Source organism: Hyla sarda, chromosome 6 (genome assembly GCF_029499605.1).
Source record: "Hyla sarda isolate aHylSar1 chromosome 6, aHylSar1.hap1, whole genome shotgun sequence".
Taxonomy (NCBI): Eukaryota; Metazoa; Chordata; class Amphibia; order Anura; family Hylidae; genus Hyla; species Hyla sarda.
Genome location: NC_079194.1, coordinates 288,555,253 through 288,578,890, shown reverse-complemented (window position 1 = coordinate 288,578,890; position 23,638 = coordinate 288,555,253). Strand labels below are relative to the sequence as shown.

Here is a 23,638-nt window from a genome sequence, read left to right as displayed (position 1 = left end):
CCTGATTCTCCTCTGTGCACAGAGCCCTGCTTCTTCTCAGTGTACAGAGCCCTGCTTGTCCTCAGTGTACAGAGCCCTGCTTGTCCTCAGTGTACATAGCCCTGCTTGTCCTCAGTGTACAGAGCCCCGCTTGTCCTCAGTGTTAAGAGCCCTGCTTGTCCTCGGTGCACAGAGCCCTGCTTGTCTTCGGTGTACAGAGCCCCACTTGTCCTCAGTGTACAGAGCCCTGCTTGTCCTCAGTGTACAGAGCCCTGCTTGTCCTCAGTGTACAGAGCCCCGCTTGTCCTCAGTGTTAAGAGCCCTGCTAGTCCTCGGTGCACAGAGCCCTGCTTGTCTTCGGTGTACAGAGCCCCACTTGTCCTCAGTGTACAGAGCCCCACTTGTCCTCAGTGTACAGAGCCCTGCTTGTCCTCAGTGTACAGAGCCCTGCTTGTCCTCAGTGTACAGAGCCCTTCTTTTCCTCAGTGCACAGAGCCTTGCTTGTCCTCACTGTACAGATCCCTGATTCTCCTCCGTGCACAGATCCCTGATTCTCCTCTGTGCACAGAGCCCTGCTTCTTCTCAGTGTACAGAGTCCTGCTTGTCCTCAGTGCACAGAGAGCTGCTTGTCCTCTGTGTACTATGCTCCCATCTAGGTTTTGACTCTCTGGCTGGTTTTTGATTAAACCCTTACGCGCTTATTGCTGACCCAGCCTGCCTGACATCCCCTTTCAAATTGGGGGCAGATATTAAGGTGGATAGTCCAAGTAGGCAGAGACAGTGATTTAGGGTGAACTCAGATTTGCACTGATCCTAACCCAGACTTGATAACTAGTCATTGTGAATGGTATCACCACAGCGGCCATAAAACAATATCAAGCAAAGCACCCAATTTCTATTCCTGTACCAAAGGCACGGGAGGTTAAGGAATATATGTGTGTATTCCAGTAACTGAGCTGAGCCGCCAGGTATCACCCTGGATGCAGGGAGGAAGAACGCAAACATTGTAATCGCCCTTTATGCAGCTGATAATAAATTCAATTACTGACAGAAGGTTTAGTGCCTTAACTAGGATACAAGATAAGAAATGGAGAAAGCAGCACAAAAGGAAGAAAACACATCAGCTGGCCCATACACAAACCTAAACCATAGAATACAAAAAAAGTCTCTCACCACCATCTAATAATAATAACGATGATAGCCGTCTTTATTTATATAGCACCATTATATTCCACAATACAGAATGTACAGACACAATCGGACATTACAGAGTAACAAGCTAATAGAGCAAGGGCCCTCCTTATAAGAGTTTACAATCTATCGGAAAATAGAGGGGGGGGGGGGGCGCAAGAAGAAGAAAAATGTTTAATTTGTAGAAAAGTTCAGCCATCTTTTATTAAAAAAAAAAAAAGAAGAAGAAGGTTATTGTACATAAAGCTGCCAGCAGCCAGTATTTTTGTATTTACAGATATTAGAGGGATATTCTCCACTAGGACAAAGGATATGTCATAAATGTCCTGTAGGTCCCACCTTTGGGAACCCCAACTATCTCTAGAATGAAGGCTCGGCTCGGGCCTAAACTCACTGATGACAGCAGCGCAGATCCTTCTCCATCAACAGACCATGAGGAAAGAGAGTGAGCAATGGCCGCCGCTCCCTTATATGGGCTGGGGCAGGGCTGATTTTACTGGTCCAATCAACTGTCACTCACCGTTACAAGAAGTGATGGTTGATAAACGTCACAGGGGCCTCCAAAGGTCCTCAAGCATAAAACCATAGAGTTCACCCGGTCACATGACCTGCAGGTCCTGTTCCGCTATGCATAGGTAATGAACCATTTTTATACACTTGTACAATCCTATATATATATACAAATCCTGAAGAATTATTAGATAATAAATACCTAAATGAGAGGTGACTAGGGGCGGGATAGTTCACAAAAACCCCAACGTCCTAGAGACTCTGGCTATGGGGACTTATATACAAAGGTACCAGATAGGATACGGTATCGGGACACCACAGTAAGTCTAAAGGAAAACTGACAGTGCAGGTCAACAGGCTGAAGAAATTTGTGAAATGACAGCTACGCAGCACTAACTCAGGTTGGAAGTTCACAAAGAGATTAGTTTAAGCAGAAGGGTCCTTGCTCAGCTTTTCTCCAAATCTGACTAATTGATTCTCCCAGGAAACAGGATGTCCTCTCAGCGAGTACTGGTGAAGGTCTCGGGTAACAACCACTTGAAACTCTGCACAGTGCTGAGATCACTGAGATCCTTACCTAGATCTGCCTCAGGGTAGAGGATTCTAGTAACTGGACTTGGTTATCTCACTTGTAGAAGGCTTGGTTATCTAGGCCTAAAAACTTTCCTGACAGGGCCAAGCAGTATAAACTTTGACTGCACTTGTCTACCCAGCAGGAGCAGAGCTGGGGGACTTCCCCCTACTACTTTGGTCAAGTTAAAGTTACAAAGGTAACTTCTCTACAACAACTTTACACTTTGGCAGCTGGGAGACATGAAAAGAAAGGAGTTTTGGATATCCCCTTTTTTGTGTAGGACAACATCAGAGGAGACTCAGCGGGCTGGTCCATGTCTCAATTCTTTCTCCTGCCTCTATGGAGGAGACTAGGATAGGAAAAGTGGGACAACTCCTACCCTTACAACTGGAACCCTCTCCCGGTACTACCAGGAAGTTATCAAGTTCGTGAGGGAATATCAGCTGGAGTGACTCAAGCCCGACTTGTGAAACTAAAGACTGTCCACAAGCTTTTCCAAGCAAGGATTCTTGGAGTCTATTCCGGTGCTCCCTGCAGCCACAGCTGAGGCAGTGTGGGAATATGTGGCTTCTAGTCGGCTTACCTACAGGTACAAAGACCTGGTATTGTTGACTGTTCAGGAGGGCCTGAAAACTTTCATGCATGCTGCAGATTTTGCTCCTCTTCTGGTAGTGCCAGTTTACCCCGGCTCTGTTGGATGTTTATGGATTATTTTCTGGGGATCATACAGTTGGGGCTATCCAGGAGGCGCCTTATACTGCAGAGGCTTGCTTGGAAACACTTGACTATAAATTTGGAGAGGATGTCCCTCCATCCTCCTCTCCCCTCGTGTGTTTTGTGTTTTAATAAAACTTTGGGCCTGTTATTCCCCCCCCCCCCCTCCATTTCTAGTGCAAGACACCTATTAAAGGAGTACTGTGGTGCTAAACAATTTATATATGTATATATTTACATTATATAAGTGTCTAACCGCGGGAGGTCCAACCGCTGGGACCCCCCACAATCTCCTGCTTGGCGCCCCGATCTCCTTGTGCATGGAGGGATCTCTGCGCCGTACAAGGAGACTGTCGACCCCTGCACGAAGTGGTGGTCAACACGCCCCCTCCATGTATCTCCGGCTCCCCCTTTGAGTTGCTTGAGGGGGCGTGTTGTCCACAGCTATGTGCAGGGGTTGACACTGCTCCATTAATGGGGAGAGAGGGACACCGGGCAGGAGATCGCGGGGGTCCCAGCAGTCGGACTCTCTATGATCAGACACTTATCCCCTATCCTCTAGATAGGGCATAAATTGTTTATCACCACAGTACTACTTTAACAAACATGTTGCTTGGACTCACAGAGGATTCACCAGGTTAGCCACACCACCACCATGGCTAACCATGATAAATCTTGGTTATGTGTCGACTTAAGATTGTGTGTTACTTTGACCAGCACATACAAACGTAATGTTTCCTTATAAAAGAGAATTTGCATTACAGTTGTAAACAAAAGACTTATGACCAAATCAACTCACAGACAGTTGTCTTTTCCTATTGAGAAATATGCTACACCTCTTATATTTAGGCAACACCCTCAAATACCCTCCATGTATCAGGAATCAGGAGTAGTGCACATAAACCCTTCGTAACCACAAAAGTAATGCAGACTCCACTGTAACACATCCCTTTTATTTCTTCACTGTACTCACAAGGGGCAAGAAACCTGAAACAGTTGTCTACAGATGGGTGTCTGGTCTGGTCTGGTATGGGTGCTTTAGCCTATATCCCTGTTTCAAGGCCTTTTAGGGGTCAAACATTAACAAAGTAGCTACCTATAGGCAGCACTAAGGCCTCGTTCACATCACGCTTGGTGCCTCCCAGGCACGGATACATCAGGAAAATGTCAAAATGACATGCCGACGTATCTGAGCTCGGAGAAGCATGGGCCCCATTCATTTCAACGGCCCGAGCATAGTCAGCTAGTGACTATGTTCAGGTCACTTTCCCAACGTATCCTTGTTTTTTCTTGGACTGAAAATCAATGTAAGCCACATTTCTAAGTCCGAGTCAAAACTTAAAATGACCCAAACGTAGTCACAAGATGACTACAATTGGGCCATTGAAATGAAGGGGGCCCATGCCCGTCCGAGAGCGGATACGTTGGCACGTCATTTTGACATTTTCAAAATTGGAAGGCACAATCGTGATGTGAACCTAGTCTAAAAAGACCTAGTTTTCCTCTTTCTTGGCGGGGGGAGGTACTTATTTTTTTATGTAACATTGCCTGCTATTCTCCATACCTTCAACTGGATCTCTTTGATGAGAATCAGAACCTCCCTCCCCCCCCCCCTTTTCCTCCAATGCCTCATCTGCCATGTTGCATTATTGAATCCATCTGTCGACAGCTCCACCAGGACTGTGTCCTGGCATCTGACTAATACATCCTTACCTATTTTTTAAGGAATCTGGATCTGTAGCGAATTTTTCCTATTTCCTCTTTCCAAACATTCTGAGGGGTGTAAGAAGGTAAGGTGGCGCACATTGTATATACTACAGTTCCTACAGGGGTTGACATTAGATGTGCCCAGACTTCTAGCGGATAAACCTGTTAAGATAAACAACCACTACGTATTACGGAACAACAAACCGGGCCTGCTATATTGTAGTTTGGGTGTTAACCTTTATGGCAACTGTAATGGCCGCCATTTTGGTTGGTGCTTACCTTTCCTAAAAACAGACATAACCAAGAAAGGGTTGAATACCTTTTGGACAGCCGAATTCTTAATATGTTTTTCTTTTGGGTTAGATTTAGAAGTATTTTATAACATACAGACTAACTCCTACATACAAATACTGAGCCGTAGAATAATAGAGCTGTTCCTTGGTATAATTGCTCTAAGATCTGTTGTTCGGTAATTGACGCGTACCCTTTCCTTCAAGATACAGATCTGAATGCGGCATTCAGACGGGCACACATGACTTGGTGTAATAGTGCCACTCACAGCGGGGTCTATACAGAGATGTTAAACACACTTACAGATTATTACCTCTGCAGGAGCCTGGCAAAGCCAAGTCAATCGTGCATTATGTTTAGCTTTCCTAAGTTAAAGTATAGTCCCCAAAGTCTGTGTACACAGTCATGTACGCTGCATTGTGTGGATGTATCCATACAGAGAGAACATCGCACCCTTTAACTGCTCAAGCAGTCTAATAGTGTCATACATTGGCCCTCATTTATTAAGAGTGTTGTGTAGGTTTCTTTGTGGGTATTAATTCCCTACAATTTATTTTCCACGGTATTTACTAAGGTTTCCCAACATTTTCCACTTTCCCTACACTTTGCTTTTTTTACACATGTTCTGATCTGTCGGGTTTTCCTCAGCTCAAATACACCCCATTTTATGTGGACACCTTGGTAAATATGTTTGGGTTTTTGTGAAAATGTCGGGAACATGCCCCTTTTTGTAGACCACGCCCCCCTTTTCATGGTGGCAACGCCCCTTTTTTCGATTTTCTTAGCAAAATGGAGAGTTAATCAGGGTTTTTTCAATTCTGGCGCAAAATCTGGCGCCGACAGAATTTCTGGCGCAATGTGACAGAATCTGGTGCACAACCCGACAATGCATGTCGGGTTTGCAATAGTAAATGAGGGCCATTGTGTATAATACTGCATTATAATATATATAAATAATAGTGTCATATAATATGTAAATAATACTGCCCTATAATATGTAAATAATAGTGTCATATAACATGTATAATTCTCCCTTATAATATGTAAATAATACTGCCTTATAATATGTAAATAAGTGTCATACAATGTATAATACTGCCTAATGATATGTAAATAATAGCATCATATAATATGTAAATAATACTGCCTAATGATATGTAAATAATACTGCCTAATGATATGTAAATAATACTGCCTTATAATATGTAAATAATACTGCCTTATGATATGTTAATAATAGTGTCATACAATATGTATAATACTGCCTAATGATATGTAAATAATAGCATCATATAATATGTAAATAATACTGCCTAATGATATGTAAATAATACTGCCTAATGATATGTAAATAATACTGCCTTATAATATGTAAATAATACTGCCTTATGATATGTTAATAATAGTGTGTCATACAATATGTATAATACTGCCGAATGATATGTAAATAATAGCATCATATATGTAAATAATACTGCCTAATGATATGTAAATAATACTGCCTTATAATATGTAAATAATACTGCCTTATAATATGTAAATAATACTGCCTTATGATATGTTAATAATAGTGTCATTCAATACATATTATACTGCCTAATGATATGTAAATAATAGCATCATATATGTAAATAATACTGCCTTATGATATGTTAATAATAGTGTCATACAATATGTATAATACTGCCTTATGATATGTAAACAATAGCATCAAATAATATGTAAATAATAGTATCATATATGTATATAATAGTATCATATAATATGTATACAGTGGTCCCTCAACATACGATGGTAATCCGTTCCAAATGGACAATCGTTTGTTGAAACCATCATATGTTGAGTGATCCATGCAATGTAAAGTATAATACAGTGGTCTACAACCTGCGGACCTCCAGATGTTGCAAAACTACAACACCCAGCATGCCCGGACAGCCGTTGGCTGTCCGGGCATGCTGGGTGTTGTAGTTTTGCAACATCTGGAGGTCCGCAGTTTGTAGACCACTGTTAGAGGAAGTTGTACTCACCTGTCCCCGCCGCTCCGGACCGTCACCGCTCGTCATCGCTGCCCTAGATGTCGCCGTCCATCGCTGCCGCCGCGTCCCGGGGTGTCCACAATGCTCCGGCAAGACCTTTGCTTCCCCGGCATCCGCGCTCTCCGACGCCGCAATCACGTCACTATGCACGCCGCTCCTATTGGATGACGGGACGGCGTGCACAGCGACGTGATGGCGTCGATGGAGAGCGCCGACGATGCAGAGGATCCCGAAGAGGACGCGCCGGAGCCCCGAGGACAGGTAAGAGACATCACCGGAGCTCACGGGGCACCATAAACGGCTATCCGGTGGCAGCTGAAGCAGTCTGCGCTGCTGGATAGTCATTTATGCGATGGCCCCGACATAAAAAAGCATCGTATGTTGATGCTGCCTTCTGAGAGACCATCGCATGTTGAAATTATCATATGCCGGGGCCATCGTAGGTCGGGGGGGTCACTGTATAATAGTATCATATAATAGTGCCTTCTATATTTATGCACCGCACATATTTCCTGGAGCCCCATACTATGAAGCCATAAGTGGTCCATATGGTGCCGCCATACTGTACCATTGTTAATATTCTCCCGTAGAAGCAAATGCTAGAAGACAATGCTTCCATAATACGGCATCTCATTGAGCTTTTCACTAAATTTTCCATATGAAATAGGATCCATACATTGCCCCAGTAGGGCTCTAGGCTTCTATGGGAGCCTTATTAGAGCTCTGTACAGGGCTGTCGTATGTAGGGCCATCATATGCATGATTGTTAACCCTTTCATGTATGCAAGCCTTCTGGCTGGCACGGCATTTAACAGTTGTATTGCCCCAGACTACAGGAATAAATGAGTAGTGTGAGTCCAGGGCCGGAGAATGGTCGTCATGTTCATGTCTGGTTTATTACAAAAATAAATCATTAAGTTACAGTCTTTCCAAGTATTGTGGTAGCGGGGTGTGATGAGGGCAGATGTTGTTACCCTAGGGACAGATGGCATTAACCCCTTGTATTCATGACGCCAGGGCATGGTTAACCTAAAACCACCCGAAGGTATACCGCTGGATCCTGGGCTAGGCACGGGGGCAATGAAGACTCCGACGCCAAGTTACAGACAACGGTAGCTTTACTGAGGGTAGACAGGTGGAAAAGTCTATACAGTTCAGCCAGGGCCCAAGGAGGTGACCAGTGAGGCAGAGACCTTAACCCCTTAAGGACTCAGCCCATTTTGGCCTTAAGGACTCAGACAATTTAATTTTTACGTTTTCATTTTTTCCTCCTCGCCTTCTAAAAATCATAACTCTTTTATATTTTCATCCACAGACTAGTATGAGGGCTTGTTTTTTGTGCGACCAGTTGTCCTTTGTAATGACATCACTCATTATATCATAAAATGTATGGCGCAACCAAAAAACACTATTTTTGTGGGGAAATTAAAATGAAAAACGCAATTTTGCTAATTTTGGAAGGTTTTGTTTTCACGCCGTACAATTTCTGGTAAAAATGACATGTGTTCTTTATTCTGAGGGTCAATACGATTAAAATGATACCCATTATTATATACTTTTATATTATTGTTGTGCTTAAAAAAAATCACAAACTTTTTAACCAAATTAGTACGTTTATAATCCCTTTATTTTGATGACCTATAACTTTTTTATTTTTCCGTATAAGCGGCGGCATGGGGGCTCATTTTTTGCGCCATGATCTGTACTTTTTTTTGATACCACATTTGCATATAAAAAACTTTTAATACATTTTTTATAATTTTTTTTTTAATAAAATATATTAAAAAAGTAGGAATTTTGGACTTTTTAAATTTTTTTTCGTTCACGCCGTTCACCGTACGGGATCATTAACATTTTATTTTAATAGTTCGGACATTTACGCACGCGGCGATACCAAATATGTCTATAAAAAATGTTTTTTACGCTTTTTGGGGGTAAAATAGGAAAAAACGGACGTTTTACTTTTTTATTGGGGGAGGGGATTTTTCACTTTTTTTTTACTTTAACTTTTACATTTTTTTACATTTTTTTTTACACTTGAATAGTCCCCATAGGGGACTATTCATAGCAATACCATGATTGCTAATACTGATCTGTTCTATGTATAGGACATAGAACAGATCAGTGTTTTCGGTGATCTTCTGCTCTGGTCTGCTCGATCACAGACCAGAGCAGGAGACGCCGGGAGCCGCACGGAGGAAGGAGAGGGGACCTCCGTGCGGCGTTATGAATGATCGGATCCCCGCAGCAGCGCTGCGGGCGATCCGATCGTTCATTTTAATCGCGAACTGCCGCAGATGCCGGGATCTGTATTGATCCCGGCACCTGAGGGGTTAATGGCGGACGCCCGCGAGATCGCGGGCGTCGGCCATTGCCGGCGGGTCCCTGGCTGCGATCAGCAGCCGGGATCAGCCGCGCATGACACGGGCATCGCTCCGATGCCCGCGGTTATGCTTAGGACGTAAATGTACGTCCTGGTGCGTTAAGTACCACCTCACCAGGACGTACATTTACGTCCTGCGTCCTTAAGGGGTTAAAGAGGTATTCCAGGAAAAAACCTTTTTATATATATATATCAACTGGCTCCAGAAAGTTAAACAGATTTGTAAATTACTTCTATTAAAAAATCTTAACCCTTCCAGTACTTATGAGCTTCTGATGTTAAGGTTGTTTTTTCTGTCTAAGTGCTCTCTGATGACACCTGTCTCCGGAAATGCCCAGTTTAGAAGAGGTGTGCTATGGGGATTTGCTTCTAAACTGGGCGTTTCCCGAGACAGGTGTCATCAGAGAGGATTTAGACAGAAAAGAACAACCTTATCTTCAGAAGCTCATAAGTACTGAAAGGATTAAAAAAAATTAATAGAAGTAATTTACAAATCTGGCAATGTAGAAGAAATGACGGCACTCACCCGATGAATGGACTTGCAAGGATGACTTTTATTTCGTGCTTATCAACCAAAGTGCATGTGCATAGCAGCAGTCAGGCAGGTATAAGCGGACAAGGACGCCGGGAGACCCTGGGGTCTCCCGGCGTCCTTGTCCGCTTATACCTGCCTGAACGCTGCTATGCACATGCACTTTGGTTGACAAGCACGAAATAAAAGTCATCCTTGCAAGTCCATTCATTGGGTGAGTGCCGTCATTTCTTCTACATTGCCATGTTGTAAGAATTCTTCCTCTTTCTGCATGATTGAGCACCACCCTTAGGACTATATCCACACTTGCACTTTAATTGCGGACTTACGTTCACTCCCTGTACAGCAGTGCCGGATAGTGTTTCTATTTGGATAATTTACAAATCTGTTTAACTTTCTGGAGCCAGTTGATATAGAAAAAGAAAGTTTTTTCCTGGAATACCCCTTTAAGGGCTTGCTGGGACTTGTAGTATGACTGGACAATTGAATGCAGACCACGCTGACAGATGACAGGGACTGACTTGACTCATAAAGCTGTGACTTTATCTTACTTGACTTGATGGCGGCTGCAGGACTGGACTTTGAGGTCTCCAACACTCTGGACACACACACTAGACAAGACTGCACTGGACCTCAGCAGAGGAGAGAGAAGCTCCACCCAGGGCTTATATGGGGGAGACTATCAGGGAGCCCATAGGTCACTCTTGGGGTCACCTGGTCACTGGTACCTCCTGGGTAACAATCACATGACATAACTCTTAAAGATACAACACATTTTATAATACAATACACTGCAGAACATGTGTACAGGGGGGAAACAGGTACAAGGAGCCCTGGGGACACTGAAGGAGGCTGCCTGACAGGACAGCAAGGGTACGGGGTAATATCTCCCATACTGGGCAACCACAGTATGATATGTAAGTCTTTACAACTAAAAAACAGCATTGTATCAAAAATAGTACTGCTACAATAATACACGTTAACTGGATGAAAATACAACTATATATATATATATATATATATATATATATATATATATATATATAGAGCAACAGGAACAGGAGAATACAGCAGCACACTGCTAGCACAAAGATATAGATGGCCAATGTATTATTTGGTTGTATATAGATAGATAGATAGATAGATAGATATGAGAGAGATAGATAGATAGATATGAGATAGATAGATAGATAGATATGAGAGAGATAGATATGAGATAGATATGAGATTATGAGATAGATAGATATATATGAGATAGATATGAGATAGATTGATAGATAGATAGATAGATATGAGATAGATAGATATGAGAGATAGAGAGATAGATAGATAGATAGATAGATATGAGATAGATAGATATGAAATTGATATGAGATAGATAGATATGAGAGATAGAGAGATAGATAGATAGATATGAGATAGATAGATATGAAATTGATATGAGATAGATAGATATGAGAGATAGAGATAGATATGAGATAGATAGATATGAGATAGATAGATATGAGATAGATAGAGAGATATGAGATAGATAGAGAGATATGAGATAGATAGATAGATAGATATGAGAGATATGAGATAGATAGATAGATATGAGATAGATAGATAGATATGAGATAGATAGATAGATATTTTATACAAAGCAGTGGTCTCCAGCTATTGTAAAGTAAAACTGCAACTCCCAGCATGCCCTTAGTGACTGTGTCAGGGTATGCTTGGAGTTGTAGTTTAGCAAAAGATGGAGAGCCGCATGTTGGGGATTACTGTTATGAGATCAATGATTTCTATAGTAATTGATTTAAAGGTATCGGTATCAGAGGTGTCAGTATATCAGTATTCATTATACTAATTCATGACACTTTAATGAGTTACACCAATAATGAACTCTGCTACATCTCTAGAATATCCACCTCATGTTTGCATGATACATGACCAAAGTACAGTATAGTGGGCGTTACACTATCATTACATAAAACATGTTAAATGGTCTTTCCAGGTTGGTCACTCACCTATAGGACAGCTGCTTCTTCATATAAAGGGGCATCAGGCTGTCTGTATTTCCCTGTGCGGGGTCTTTAAATGGAGACATGGTGGAGGAGCCGGGTCTCATCTCTTCTTCCTCATTCACCCCTTGCAGGCTGGGTACCCGTCCATCCCCTCGTGGCTCCTGGTCATACAATGCCTCTGCCATGCTGGGCTCTGCCTTCAGTCTCTTAAGGATGGTGTGAAATGATGGCAGGAAGTTCAGCCAGTGAGAGGGAAGAAGAGGTGAGAAGGAAAATCTGATGGAAGGCGAAAGAAGAGGACTAGACGGATGAAGTGAGAAGGAAAGACAAAGCAATGGAGAAGTTGGCAGCAGGAGATAATGGTAACAATGGGAAAACAGAAAAATACAATGTAGATGGGAGGAAGGTGAAGTGTGCACCAGAGAGGAGAGAAGGAAGGATGAAGGGGTGGGGTGAGAAGATAAGGAAAGGGATAAGGATGGTGCACTAGAGGCAATGTACGAGCATAAGGTAGAGGAGCAGGATGGGAAAGTCAAGACTAAGTTCCAGGAGGGTGGAGGAAGGTGTCTGGATGTAGGGACAGGGCAACCAAGTGCAACAAGAAGAGAGCATAGAGAATGAGAGAGACAGGGTGGGTGAGAGGCTATGTGACAGCGCAGCCAGCCTGTGTGCCCTGTGGAGGGAGGAGGAGACCAGCTAATATAATGTTCATCATGTCACCTTAGAGACTGCCATTAACCCTGCGCTGCAAGACCAACATGTAAGGAGGTGAGTGAACAGAGCACACACATCTGTGAGGGTAAGTGAGCAGAGCATGCACATCTGTGGGGGTAAGTGAGCAGAGCACGCATATCTGTGGGGGTAAGTGAGCAGAGCGCACACATCTGGGGGTGAGTATGCATATCTCGCACATCTGGGGGGTAAGTGAGCAGAGCGCACACATCAAGGGTGGTAAGAAAGCAGAGCGCACATCTGGGGGGTAAGTGAGCAGAGCGCACACATCTAGGGGGGTAAGAAAGCAGAGCGCACACATCTGGGGGAGTGAGTGAGCAGAGCGCACACATCTGGGAGTGAGTAAGCATATCTCGCACATCTGGGGGAGGGGTGAGTAAGCAGAGCGCACAGATCTAGGGGGGTAAGAAAGCAGAGCGCACATATTTGGGGGGTAAGTGAGCAGAGCACACACATCTAGGGGGGGGTAAGAAAGCAGAGCGCACACATCTGGGGGTGAGTAAGTATATCACAAACATCTAGGGGATGAATGAGAAGAGTGCGCACATCTAGGGGTAAGTGAGCAGAGTGCACACATCTGGGGGTGAGTGAGCATATCACACACATCTGGGGGGTGAGTAAGCAGAGCGCACACATCTGTGGGGGTAAGTGAGCAGAGTGCACACATCTGGGGGGAGGGAGTATATCACACACATCTAGGGGGATAAATTAGAAGAGTGCACATCTGGGGGTGAGCGAGCATATCACACACATCAAGCGGTAAGTAAACAGAAAGCACACATCTGGGCGTAAGTGAGCAGAGCGTGCACATCTGGGGGTGAGTGAGCAGAGCGTGCACATCTGGGGGTGAGTGAGCAGAGCGTGCACATCTGGGGGTGAGTGAGCAGAGCGTGCACATCTGGGGGTGAGTGAGCAGAGCGTGCACATCTGGGGGTGAGTGAGCAGAGCGTGCACATCTGGGGGTGAGTGACCATATTGCTCACATCTGGGGGGGGGGGAGTGATTAGGCAGAGTGCACACACCTAAGGAGTAAGTGAGCACAGCGCACACATCTGGGGGGAGGGAGTATATCACACACAGGGGGGATAAATTAGAAGAGTGCACATCTGGGGGTGAGTGAGTGTGAGCATATATAGTATATAGTATAGGTACACATCTAGGAGAGTGATTAAGCAGAGGGTACACATTTGGGGGGTGAGTGAGCAGAGGGTGCATATCTAGTAGGGTGAATAAGCAGAGGGTACACATCTGGGGGGTGGGGGTAAATCTATAGCACTCTGCACTGGGATTAGGCAGATTATGACTGGAGCAGGGTAACCCACAAAGCAGGTGTGGTACCCGGGTGGTGTAGTGCAGGCAGTAGTAGGGGCAGGTGGCGCCTGGATGTAGTTGTATGGTGTAGGGCACCGCCGACAACCAACCCAGAAACGGCATACTATACAGTAAATGAGAGTCCAAAGCAGGTTTTGTTGCAACTGGAACTTTACTGAAGAAGGCAGGATAACAGTCTTTACAAATAGCCAACCTCCACAGAGGCCACTGTGCTACTGTTATGACTTTGGTAGAGACAGTAGAGACTTGTAGACATAGATGAGACTTACAGATTAGATGTGGCTGCAGACTTGTAGGCTTTGGCCTAGCTGGACTGGACTGAACTGGTACAGGACTGGTGCTTTACGGTCCAGGAACTGAAAGACCTAGTTCGGAGACTACAGCCCTTTATATATCAGGGGCTGGACTAAAGCCCATTGGTAGCTGGTTGCCTGTGGTTACCTGTGGAACTCTGGGTATCAGGTGATCACATGACCATATCACATGACCTTAGGAAGGTCCTATACAGTTTAAACATCCTAATACCCTTTGCACGTAGCTTTATATTCACTGTACAATACTTATAATAAACATATATAATTAATGTACAATATAAATCATAATAATGACCCAGGGGGACCCTGCAGGAGAGCCCTGTGGACTTGAGGTACTCTACCTGAGGGGACTTTAGGAACTGTACAGAACCATGTTCTGAACCGGGACATGACACAGGTATGAGCTAGGTCACCTGGAGCTTGTCCTTTAGGCCTGCTTGTGTCACTCGTCCCTTTTTCCCTTAGGCAGACCCAAGCTGTTGGGCTCTCAGTTGCTGTAAGAAGTCTTTACTCACAACTGGTTTGCGGGGGCATTTTTTGAGGACCTGTAGCTTGGCAGCCACATGGTCCTAGGCTTTGCTGGAAGATCACTGAGGTCCTCGGCTCTTGCGGTGGGGCCTTTATGCAGTTTATCCCCAATGGCTTGATTTTTCCTTATCTCCTTTCCATCTCTCTGCTCTCATGTAGGATTGGGACTGGAATTCTAAGCGGAATTGCGCTCTGAAATTTCTAGTATGAACCTATCCTTAGGTAGCCTAGATGGACAAGGGTCACAATTAGTGACTGTCCCACCAAAAGAAGACCAATGTAAAAAAGACATATGGATGCGCTCCGTAGTGTAAGATCTTAGGGTTAGCGAGACAAACGCAACAGTGTGAATTGCGCTTAGCAGATGCGGTTGCACTTCTGTCCAAGTACAACCATGGATATAAACATATAGATGGGGGGGGGGGGGGTCTCTGCAGCTGCTCCGCACCAAACAATATTGATAAAACCAGATTTCCTCCAAAAACCAGCAGAGTAATGGAAGCGCTCAGACCAGGATAAAAGTAAGGATTCTTTATTCCCACAATGCAACATGTTTCGCGGAACTTCCGCTTCATCAGCTGATGAAGCGGAACTTCCGCGAAACGCGTTGCATTGTGGGAATAAAGAATCCTTACCTTTATCCAAAAGCGGGACCAACATGATGACGCATGGTTCAGCATGAAAGATGACGGGTTCTCTTTAATATGCTGTGTGACGGATCACAGAGATAGCGCTTAGTAATACATCATGAATAGAGTTCTCTGTGATTGATCACATCCCGTATAGAGGGAAACGTGATGGATCACAAGTGGATCACAATAAAAATGCTGTTTGATGAGTCTCTTGAGCACCAGGAGCAGATAATAGATGAATAGATGTCTGTGATGGATAATGGAGCCTGACGAATATCAATAGGAGGGTTATGTAATGGGAGATGCATTGTGATGGGTCACGATCAGTGCGGCGTGTGATTATAGTTAGATTACTGCACAATAAGTGCTTCAATCGGCCATTGTAAGATTATGTAAAATACTAGGGCTTTAGGTTATGTGCTTCCCACAATATGACATATTAAAATCATTTAAGAATTAAAATCATATTCACTGCAACAATAAATGGAAGTGTGTTATATGGTGGAGCAAATAAGCATCCCCTCGGCGTCCCGCATAGTGACAGTGGTATAAAGAGAAGGTCCAGAACAGTTAAAGGGGTACTCCGATGGAAAACATATATATATATATATATATATATATATATATATTTTTTTTTTTTTTTAATCAACTGGTGCTAGAAAGTTAAAGGAAAACTGTCAGCTTTCTCTCTACCCCCCGCACTAACCAGCAGTACTGGCTGGTAGTGCGGTGGACGCTAATTAGTTTGATCCTTACCGTGCCCGGATCCGCCGGGCTGTTCGGCCATAATCTTCTATTTTGTGTATATGCTAATGAGGTGCTAACTGGGCTAACTGGCACTCTGACATCAGTGCCGCCTGCCGCAGCGCCGCCCAGCTCATCAATATTCCTCCCCTCTCTCTTCATTACAGAGTGGGGAGAAGAGGGAGAGGCGGAGGGAGGGGAGGAATATTAATGAGTTGGGCACTGCGGCAGGCGGCACTGATGTCAGAGTGCCAGTTAGCCCAGCCGTTGCACCTCATTAGCATATACCGAGAATTGAAGTTTATGGCCGAACGGTGCGGCGGATCCGGGCACGGTAAGCATCAAACTGATCAGCGTCCCCCGCACTACCAGCCAGTACCACTGATTAGTGCGGGGGGATCAAGCTGACAGTTTTCCTTTAAACAGATTTGTAAATTACTTCTATTAAAAAATCTTAACCCTTCCAGTACTTATCAGCTGCTGTATGTTCCACAGGAAGTTTTTTACTTTTTGAATTTTCCTTTCTGTCTGACCACAGTGCTCTTTGCTGACACCTCTGTTCATTTTAGGAACTGTCCAGAGCAGGAGCAAATCCCCATAGCAAACCTCTCCTGCTCTGGACAGTTCCTGACATGGACAGAGGTGTCAGCAGAGAGCACTGTGGTCAGACAGAAAGGAAATTCAAAAAAGTAAAGAACTTCCTGTGGAGTGTACAGCAGCTGATAAGTACTGGAAGGATTGAGATTTTTTAATAGAGGTAATTTACAAATCTGTTTAACTTTCTGCCACCAGTTGATTACATTTTTTTTTTTCCAGTGGAGTACCTTTAATGTGCAACGTCAAGACTTTATTGGGTTAAGATCACATAATGGGATACATGTTTCTTGATCATGCCTGGTATCTGATTTTACCCCATTAAAGTCTTGGCATTTCGCGTTATCCACGCTGGACCTTCTCTTGGGCTCTCCAGATCACAGCAGAGACCGGAGTTGGCCTTCATCCTAGATAACAACATATGTTTACAACTGCAGAGGCAAATCCTACATCAGTGTTTTACAACCGGGGTGCCCCCAGCTGTTGCATAACTACAACTCCCAGCATGCCCGGACAGCTGTTGGCTGTCCGGGCATGCTAGGAGTTGTAGTTTTGCAACAGCTGCAGGCACCCTGGTTGGGAAACCCTGTCCTACCTAGTTAGTAAGGATAAAAAAAGACATACATACATCCAGTTTAGCCTATAGCGTAGAACCCATACAGTAGGAACCAGCTTTCCTCATTTGAAATTCCTTCCCGACTCCAAATATGGCATCAGAATAAATCCCTGGATCAACATCCTGTCCCTATATATCTAATATCAATAACCTGTAATGTTATTACTCTCCGGAAATGTATCCAGACCCCTCCTGATCTCCTTTATTGAGTTCCACAGTCTCACTGCTCTTACAGTAAAGAATCCCTGTCTGTGCTGGTGTGGTAGCGGGGTGTGATGAGGGCAGATGTTGTTACCCTAGGGGCAGATGGCATTAAACCCTTGTATTCGTGACACCAGGGCATGGTTTAACCTAAAACCACCCGAAGGTATACTGCTGGATCCTGGGCTAGGCACGGGGGCAATAAAGACTCCGATGCCAAGTTACGGACAACGGTTGCTTTACTGAGGGTAGACAGGTGTAAAGGCTATACAGTTCAGCCAGGGCCCAAGGAAGTGACCAGTGACTTCAGAGACCTTAAGGGCTTGCTGGGACTTTTAGTAGGACTGGACAATTGAATGCAGACCACGCTGACAGATGACCAGGACTGACTTGACTCATAAAGCTGTGACTTTATCTTACTTGACTTGATGGCGGCTGCAGGACTGGACTTTGAGGTCTTCAACACTCTGGACACACACACTAGGCGACTGCACTGGACCTCAGCCGGAAGAGAGAGAGAAGCTCCACCCAGGGCTTATATGGGGGAGACTAGCAGGGAGCCCATAGGTCACTCTTGGGGTCACCTGGTCACTGGTACCTCCTGGGTAACAATCACTTGACATATCACATGATTTAACTCTTAAAGCAACATTACATTTTATAATACAATACACTGCAGAACATATGTACAGGGGGGAAACAGGTACAAAGGTACCTTGGGAGGCTGCCTGACAGGACAGCAAGGGTACGGGGCAACATCTCCCATATTGGGCCACCACACTGGTGTAGAAACCTTCTTTCCTCTAGACGTAGAGGATTCTCCCTTGTTATAGATACAGTCGTCCTGGGAATAAAAAGATCATGGGAGAGATCTCTGTACTGTCCCCTGATACATTTATACATATTTATTAGGTCTCCCCTAAGCCTTCTTTTTTCTAAACTAAATAACCCTAATTCTGATGATCTTTCTGGGTACTGTAGTCCTCCCATTCCCCGTATTACTATGGTTGCCCATCTTTGAACCCCCTCCAGCACCACTATATCTTTCTCGTACACTGGTGCCTAGTACTGTACACAGTATTCTATGTGTGGTCTGACCAGTACTGTACACAGTATTCCATGTGTGGTTTGACTAGTACTGTACACAGTATTCCATGACTGGTCTGACCCGTACTGTGCTCAGTATTCTATGTGTAGTCTGACTAGTACTGTACACACTATTACATGTGGGGTCTGACCAGTACTGTACACAGTATTCTATCTGTGGTCTGACCAGTACTGTGCGCAGTATTCCATGTGTGGTTTGACTAGTACTGTACACAGTATTCCATGTCTGGTCTGACCCGTACTGTGCTCAGTATTCTATGTGTAGTCTGACTAGTACTGTACACACTATTACATGTGGGGTCTGACCAGTACTGTACTCAGTATTCTATGTGTGGTCTGACTAGTACTGTACACAGTATTCTATGTGTGGTCTGACCAGTACTGTGCACAGTATTCCATGTGAGGTCTGACTAGTACTGCACACAGTATTCCATGTGTGGTATGACCAGTACTGTACACAGTATTCTATGTGTAGTCTGACTAGTACTGTACACACTATTACATGTGAGGTCTGACCAGTACTGTACTCAGTATTCTATGTGTGGTCTGACTAGTACTGTACACAGTATTACATGTGAGGTCTGACTAGTACTGTACTCAGTATTCTATGTGTGGTCTGACCAGTACTGTGCACAGTATTCCATGTGTGGTCTGAACAGTACTGTACGCAGTATTCCATGTGTGGTCTGACTAGTACTGTACTTAGTATTCCATGTGTGGTCTGACTTGTACTGTACTCAGTATTCTATGCGTGGTCTGACTAGTACTGTACTCAGTATTCTATGTGTGGTATGACCAGTACTGTGCACAGTATTCCATGTGTGGTCTGACCAGTACTGTACACAGTATTCCATGTGTCGTCTGACTAGTACTGTACTCAGTATTCCATGTGTGGTCTGGCCAGTACTGTACTCAGTATTCTATGTGTAGTCTGACTAGTACTGTACACACTATTACATGTGAGGTCTGACCAGTACTTTACTCAGTATTCTATGTGTGGTCTGACTAGTACTGTACTCAGTATTCCAGGTGTGTCTGACCAGTACTGTACACAGTATTCCATGTGTGGTCTGACCAGTACTGTGCACAGTATTCTATGTGAGGTCTGACTAGTATTGTACACATTATTCCATGTGAGGTCTGACCAGTACTGTACACAGTATTCCATGTGTGGTCTGCCTAGTACTGTACTTAGTATTCCATGTGTGGTCTGACCAATACTGTACTCAGTATTCTATGTGTGGTCTGACCAGTACTGTACACAGTATTCCATGTGAGGTCTGACTAGTACTGTACTCAGTATTCCATGTGAGGTCTGACCAGTACTGTACACAGTATTCCATGTGTGGTCTGACCAGTACTGTGCACAGTATTCCATGTGAGGTCTGACCAGTACTGTACACAGTATTCCATGCGAGGTCTGACCAGTACTGTACACAGTATTCCATGCGAGGTCTGACCAGTACTGTACACAGTATTCCATGCGAGGTCTGACCAGTACTGTACACAGTATTCCATGTGAGGTCTGACCAGTACTGTGCACAGTATTCCATGTGAGGTCTGACCAGTACTGTACACAGTATTACATGTGAGGTCTGACCAGTACTGTACACAGTATTCCATGTGTGGTCTGACAAAACAGTGCCAGGCAGATAGTGCCCACGATGGTCACAGTGCTCCACACAATATTAGTAATCTTTGTGCCCCCTTAGTTGCCCCGCACAGAATAAGTGCAATCTAGTGCCTCTCTCACATTTATTGTGCTTTCCTTAGTGTAGTAGTGTAATAGTGCTTCCTTAAAGTAATAGTAGCCCTTTACTGCCTCTACACAGTTATAGGGCCCCTTAGTGACCTTTTCAAGTAATAATGCACACTTATTTGCCCCACAAAGTCAAATTGCCCCCTCACAGTAATTGTGCCCTCTTACTGTCACTACACAATGATAGTGCTACCTTGTGCCCTCCTCACAGAATTGGTGCCCCCTTAGTGTCTCTATACAGTAACTGAGCACCCTAAAAAAAATTCCTTTTACCCCTCTCCCACAATGGATGGAAGAGTCCAGGTCATAGCACTCTTCTGGCCTATGATGCACTCAGTAAGAGGCGCGATGGCGTCACTACTTTATGTGTCAAATTTTGTAGGCAGCAGACCTGAAGTGCCTGCGGCCTACGCAAGTGTAGGTATTCAACTATATCCACATCCTAGGGACCCCCTGTGCATAGTTTGTGGGCCTCCCGTATAGGGTTGCCAACTGGGCGGTATTTTACCGGCATAGACGGTATTTTGGCCACCCTGCCGGTATTTTTATATTAAAAATACCGGCAGTGCAGTGGCCGATATTTATCCAACCAATCCTCCAACTCCCGGAATGTTGCACCATAACCTATTCCAGTGTATCTCAACCAGAGGTGCCACCAGCTGTTGCAAAACTACAACTCCCAGCATGCCCGGACAGCCGTTGGCTGTCCGGGCATGCTGGGAGTTGTAGTTTTGCAACAGCTGGAGGCACCCCTGGTTGAGATACACTGACCTATACTATATACTACTATATTGTCCAACATGCTGGGAGTTGTAGTTTTGCAACAGCTGGAGGCACCCCTGGTTGAGATACACTGACCTATACTATATACTACTATATTGTCCAACATGCTGGGAGTTGTAGTTTTGCAACAGCTGGAGGCACCCCTGGTTGAGATACACTGACCTATACTATATACTACTATATTGTCCAACATGCTGGGAGTTGTAGTTTTGCAACAGCTGGAGGCACCCCTGGTTGAGATACACTGACCTATACTATATACTACTATATTGTCCAACATGCTGGGAGTTGTAGTTTTGCAACTGCTGGAGGCACCCCTGGTTGAGATACACTGACCTATATTATATACTACTATATTGTCCAACATGCTGGGAGTTGTAGTTTTGCAAAACTAGCCGTTGGCTGTCCGGCCTTGCAGGGAGTTGTAGTTTTGCAACAGCTGGAGGCACCCCTGGTTGAGATACACTGACCTATACTATATACTACTATATTGTCCAACATGCTGGGAGTTGTAGTTTTGCAAAACTAGCCGTTGGCTGTCCGGGCATGCAGGGAGTTGTATTTTTGCAACAGCTGGAGGCACCCCTGGTTGAGATACACTGACCTATACTATATACTACTATATTGTCCAACATGCGGGGAGTTGTAGTTTTGCAACAGCTGGAGGCACCCCTGGTTGAGATACACTGACCTATACTATATACTACTATATTGTCCAACATGCCGGGAGTTGTAGTTTTGCAACAGCTGGAGGCACCCCTGGTTGGGATACACTGACCTATACTATATACTATTATATAGTCCAACATGCTGGGAGTTGTAGTTTTGCAACAGCTGGAGGCACCCCTGGTTGGGATACACTGACCTATACTATATACTACTATATAGTCCAACATGCTGGGAGTTGTAGTTTTCATTTGGGGCAGCTGCTGAGCCACAGGCGGTATCAGGGCATGCTGGGAGTTGTAGTTAGTAACTAACTGCAACTCTTGAATTTAATAAAATAAGCGATCAAAAAGTCACATAAAAACAAAAATGGTCCTGTTAAAAACTACAGATTGGGGGCGCAAAAAATGAGCCCTAATACAGGCCGGTATAAGGAGAAATAAAAAAGTTATAGGGGTCAGAATAGAACAAAATTTTCCCGCAAATTACTCATATTTAATTAATTATGCAATTTAGCATAGCCAGTATTTTTTTTATTTTTTTGCAAGAAAGGTGGCAACTAGAGATGAGCGAACTTACAGTAAATTCGATTCGTCACGAACTTCTCGGCTCGGCAGTTGATGACTTTTCCTGCATAAATGAGTTCAGCTTTCAGGTGCTCCGGTGGGCTGGAAAAGGTGGATGCAGTCCTAGGAGACTCTTTCCTAGGACTGTATCCACCTTTTCCAGCCCACCGGAGCACCTGAAAGCTGAACTAATTTATGCAGGAAAAGTCAGCAACCGCCGAGCCGAGAAGTTCGTGACGAATCGAATTTACTGTAAGTTCGCTCATCTCTAGCGGCAACCCTACCCGTGTGCTCTGCCCAAAGTCCTATATTTCATCTACACTGAGCACATAACAGGACCGTAACTTCACGGGTCACAGCAAGTGCAGTCGACGTCAGGACGCCGAGGACAAGAGACACCAGGAACCCATCTGGGGTCATTTCTGCTATATTATCGCCTTTGGCGTCCATGTTCTGCTCTTTCCCACCCAGCACAGTGTCTTTATGATGATGGATTACAGTAGTCTGGAGTATGAACTATATACCAAGTATTATGTCAGGTCTCCTGAGTCCCCACTTTAATGGGTCACCACATCAATCGGTTCCTATAAGTGATCACCACAGTTAAGGAATTTACTTTGGGCTGACAATAGTATAATAGATGGAAGGGGGGCACTCGCGGGCCTGTATAAATCATACGTGTGACACGGCGGCCATCATTAGGTCACGGGCACAGAATGTATCGCACTGTTAGAAGGAGCTGCTTCTGTGCATTGGAGCATTGAGCTTTTGTCTGATCAGTAATTCCTTCTGACGTCTGATTCTAAGGGTGCGTTCCCACCTGCCGTATTTGCTGTGTATCTGCTGCTGCTTATTTTATTTTCCCATTGAAGTCAATGGGTAGGAAAATACGCAGCAGCAAAATAGGCAGAAAAATACGCCAGGTGGGAACGCACCCTTATGGAGTACTGTGGTGCAGAGACACTTATCCCTTATTCAAAGGATAGGGGATAAGTGTCTGATCGTGGGGGGGGGGGGGGGGTTCGACCAATGGGACCCCCGTGATCTCCTGCACGGCACCCTGCCTCTGCCCAGGAACGGATCGTTTCCTGGGGGGTCCAGGTTGTCACGCAGGAGATCACGTGGGGCCCAGCAGTCGAAC

General features: G+C 44.5%; 1 protein-coding gene and 1 long non-coding RNA gene across 4 annotated transcripts in view; one reads left to right on the top strand and one right to left on the bottom strand.

Annotated features, from left to right (window-relative positions):
- Positions 1–14,394, bottom strand: part of DGKZ (diacylglycerol kinase zeta) — a 232,754-nt gene extending 218,360 nt beyond the window's left edge. Inside the window, exons 1-2 of the mRNA XM_056527642.1 lie at positions 14,257–14,394; positions 11,927–12,129 (exon numbers count right to left, since the gene is read on the bottom strand). Coding sequence (XP_056383617.1) covers positions 11,927–12,108 — 182 coding nt within the window. The 5' untranslated portion in view covers positions 12,109–12,129; positions 14,257–14,394. The remainder of the gene's footprint in view (positions 1–11,926; positions 12,130–14,256) is intronic.
- Positions 1–23,638, top strand: part of LOC130277213 (uncharacterized) — a 115,515-nt gene that overhangs the window by 40,510 nt on the left and 51,367 nt on the right. For all 3 annotated transcript variants that reach the window (XR_008845402.1, XR_008845403.1, XR_008845401.1), the window contains exons 2-3: positions 12,055–12,285; positions 12,649–12,691. This is a non-coding gene — a long non-coding RNA (uncharacterized LOC130277213). The remainder of the gene's footprint in view (positions 1–12,054; positions 12,286–12,648; positions 12,692–23,638) is intronic.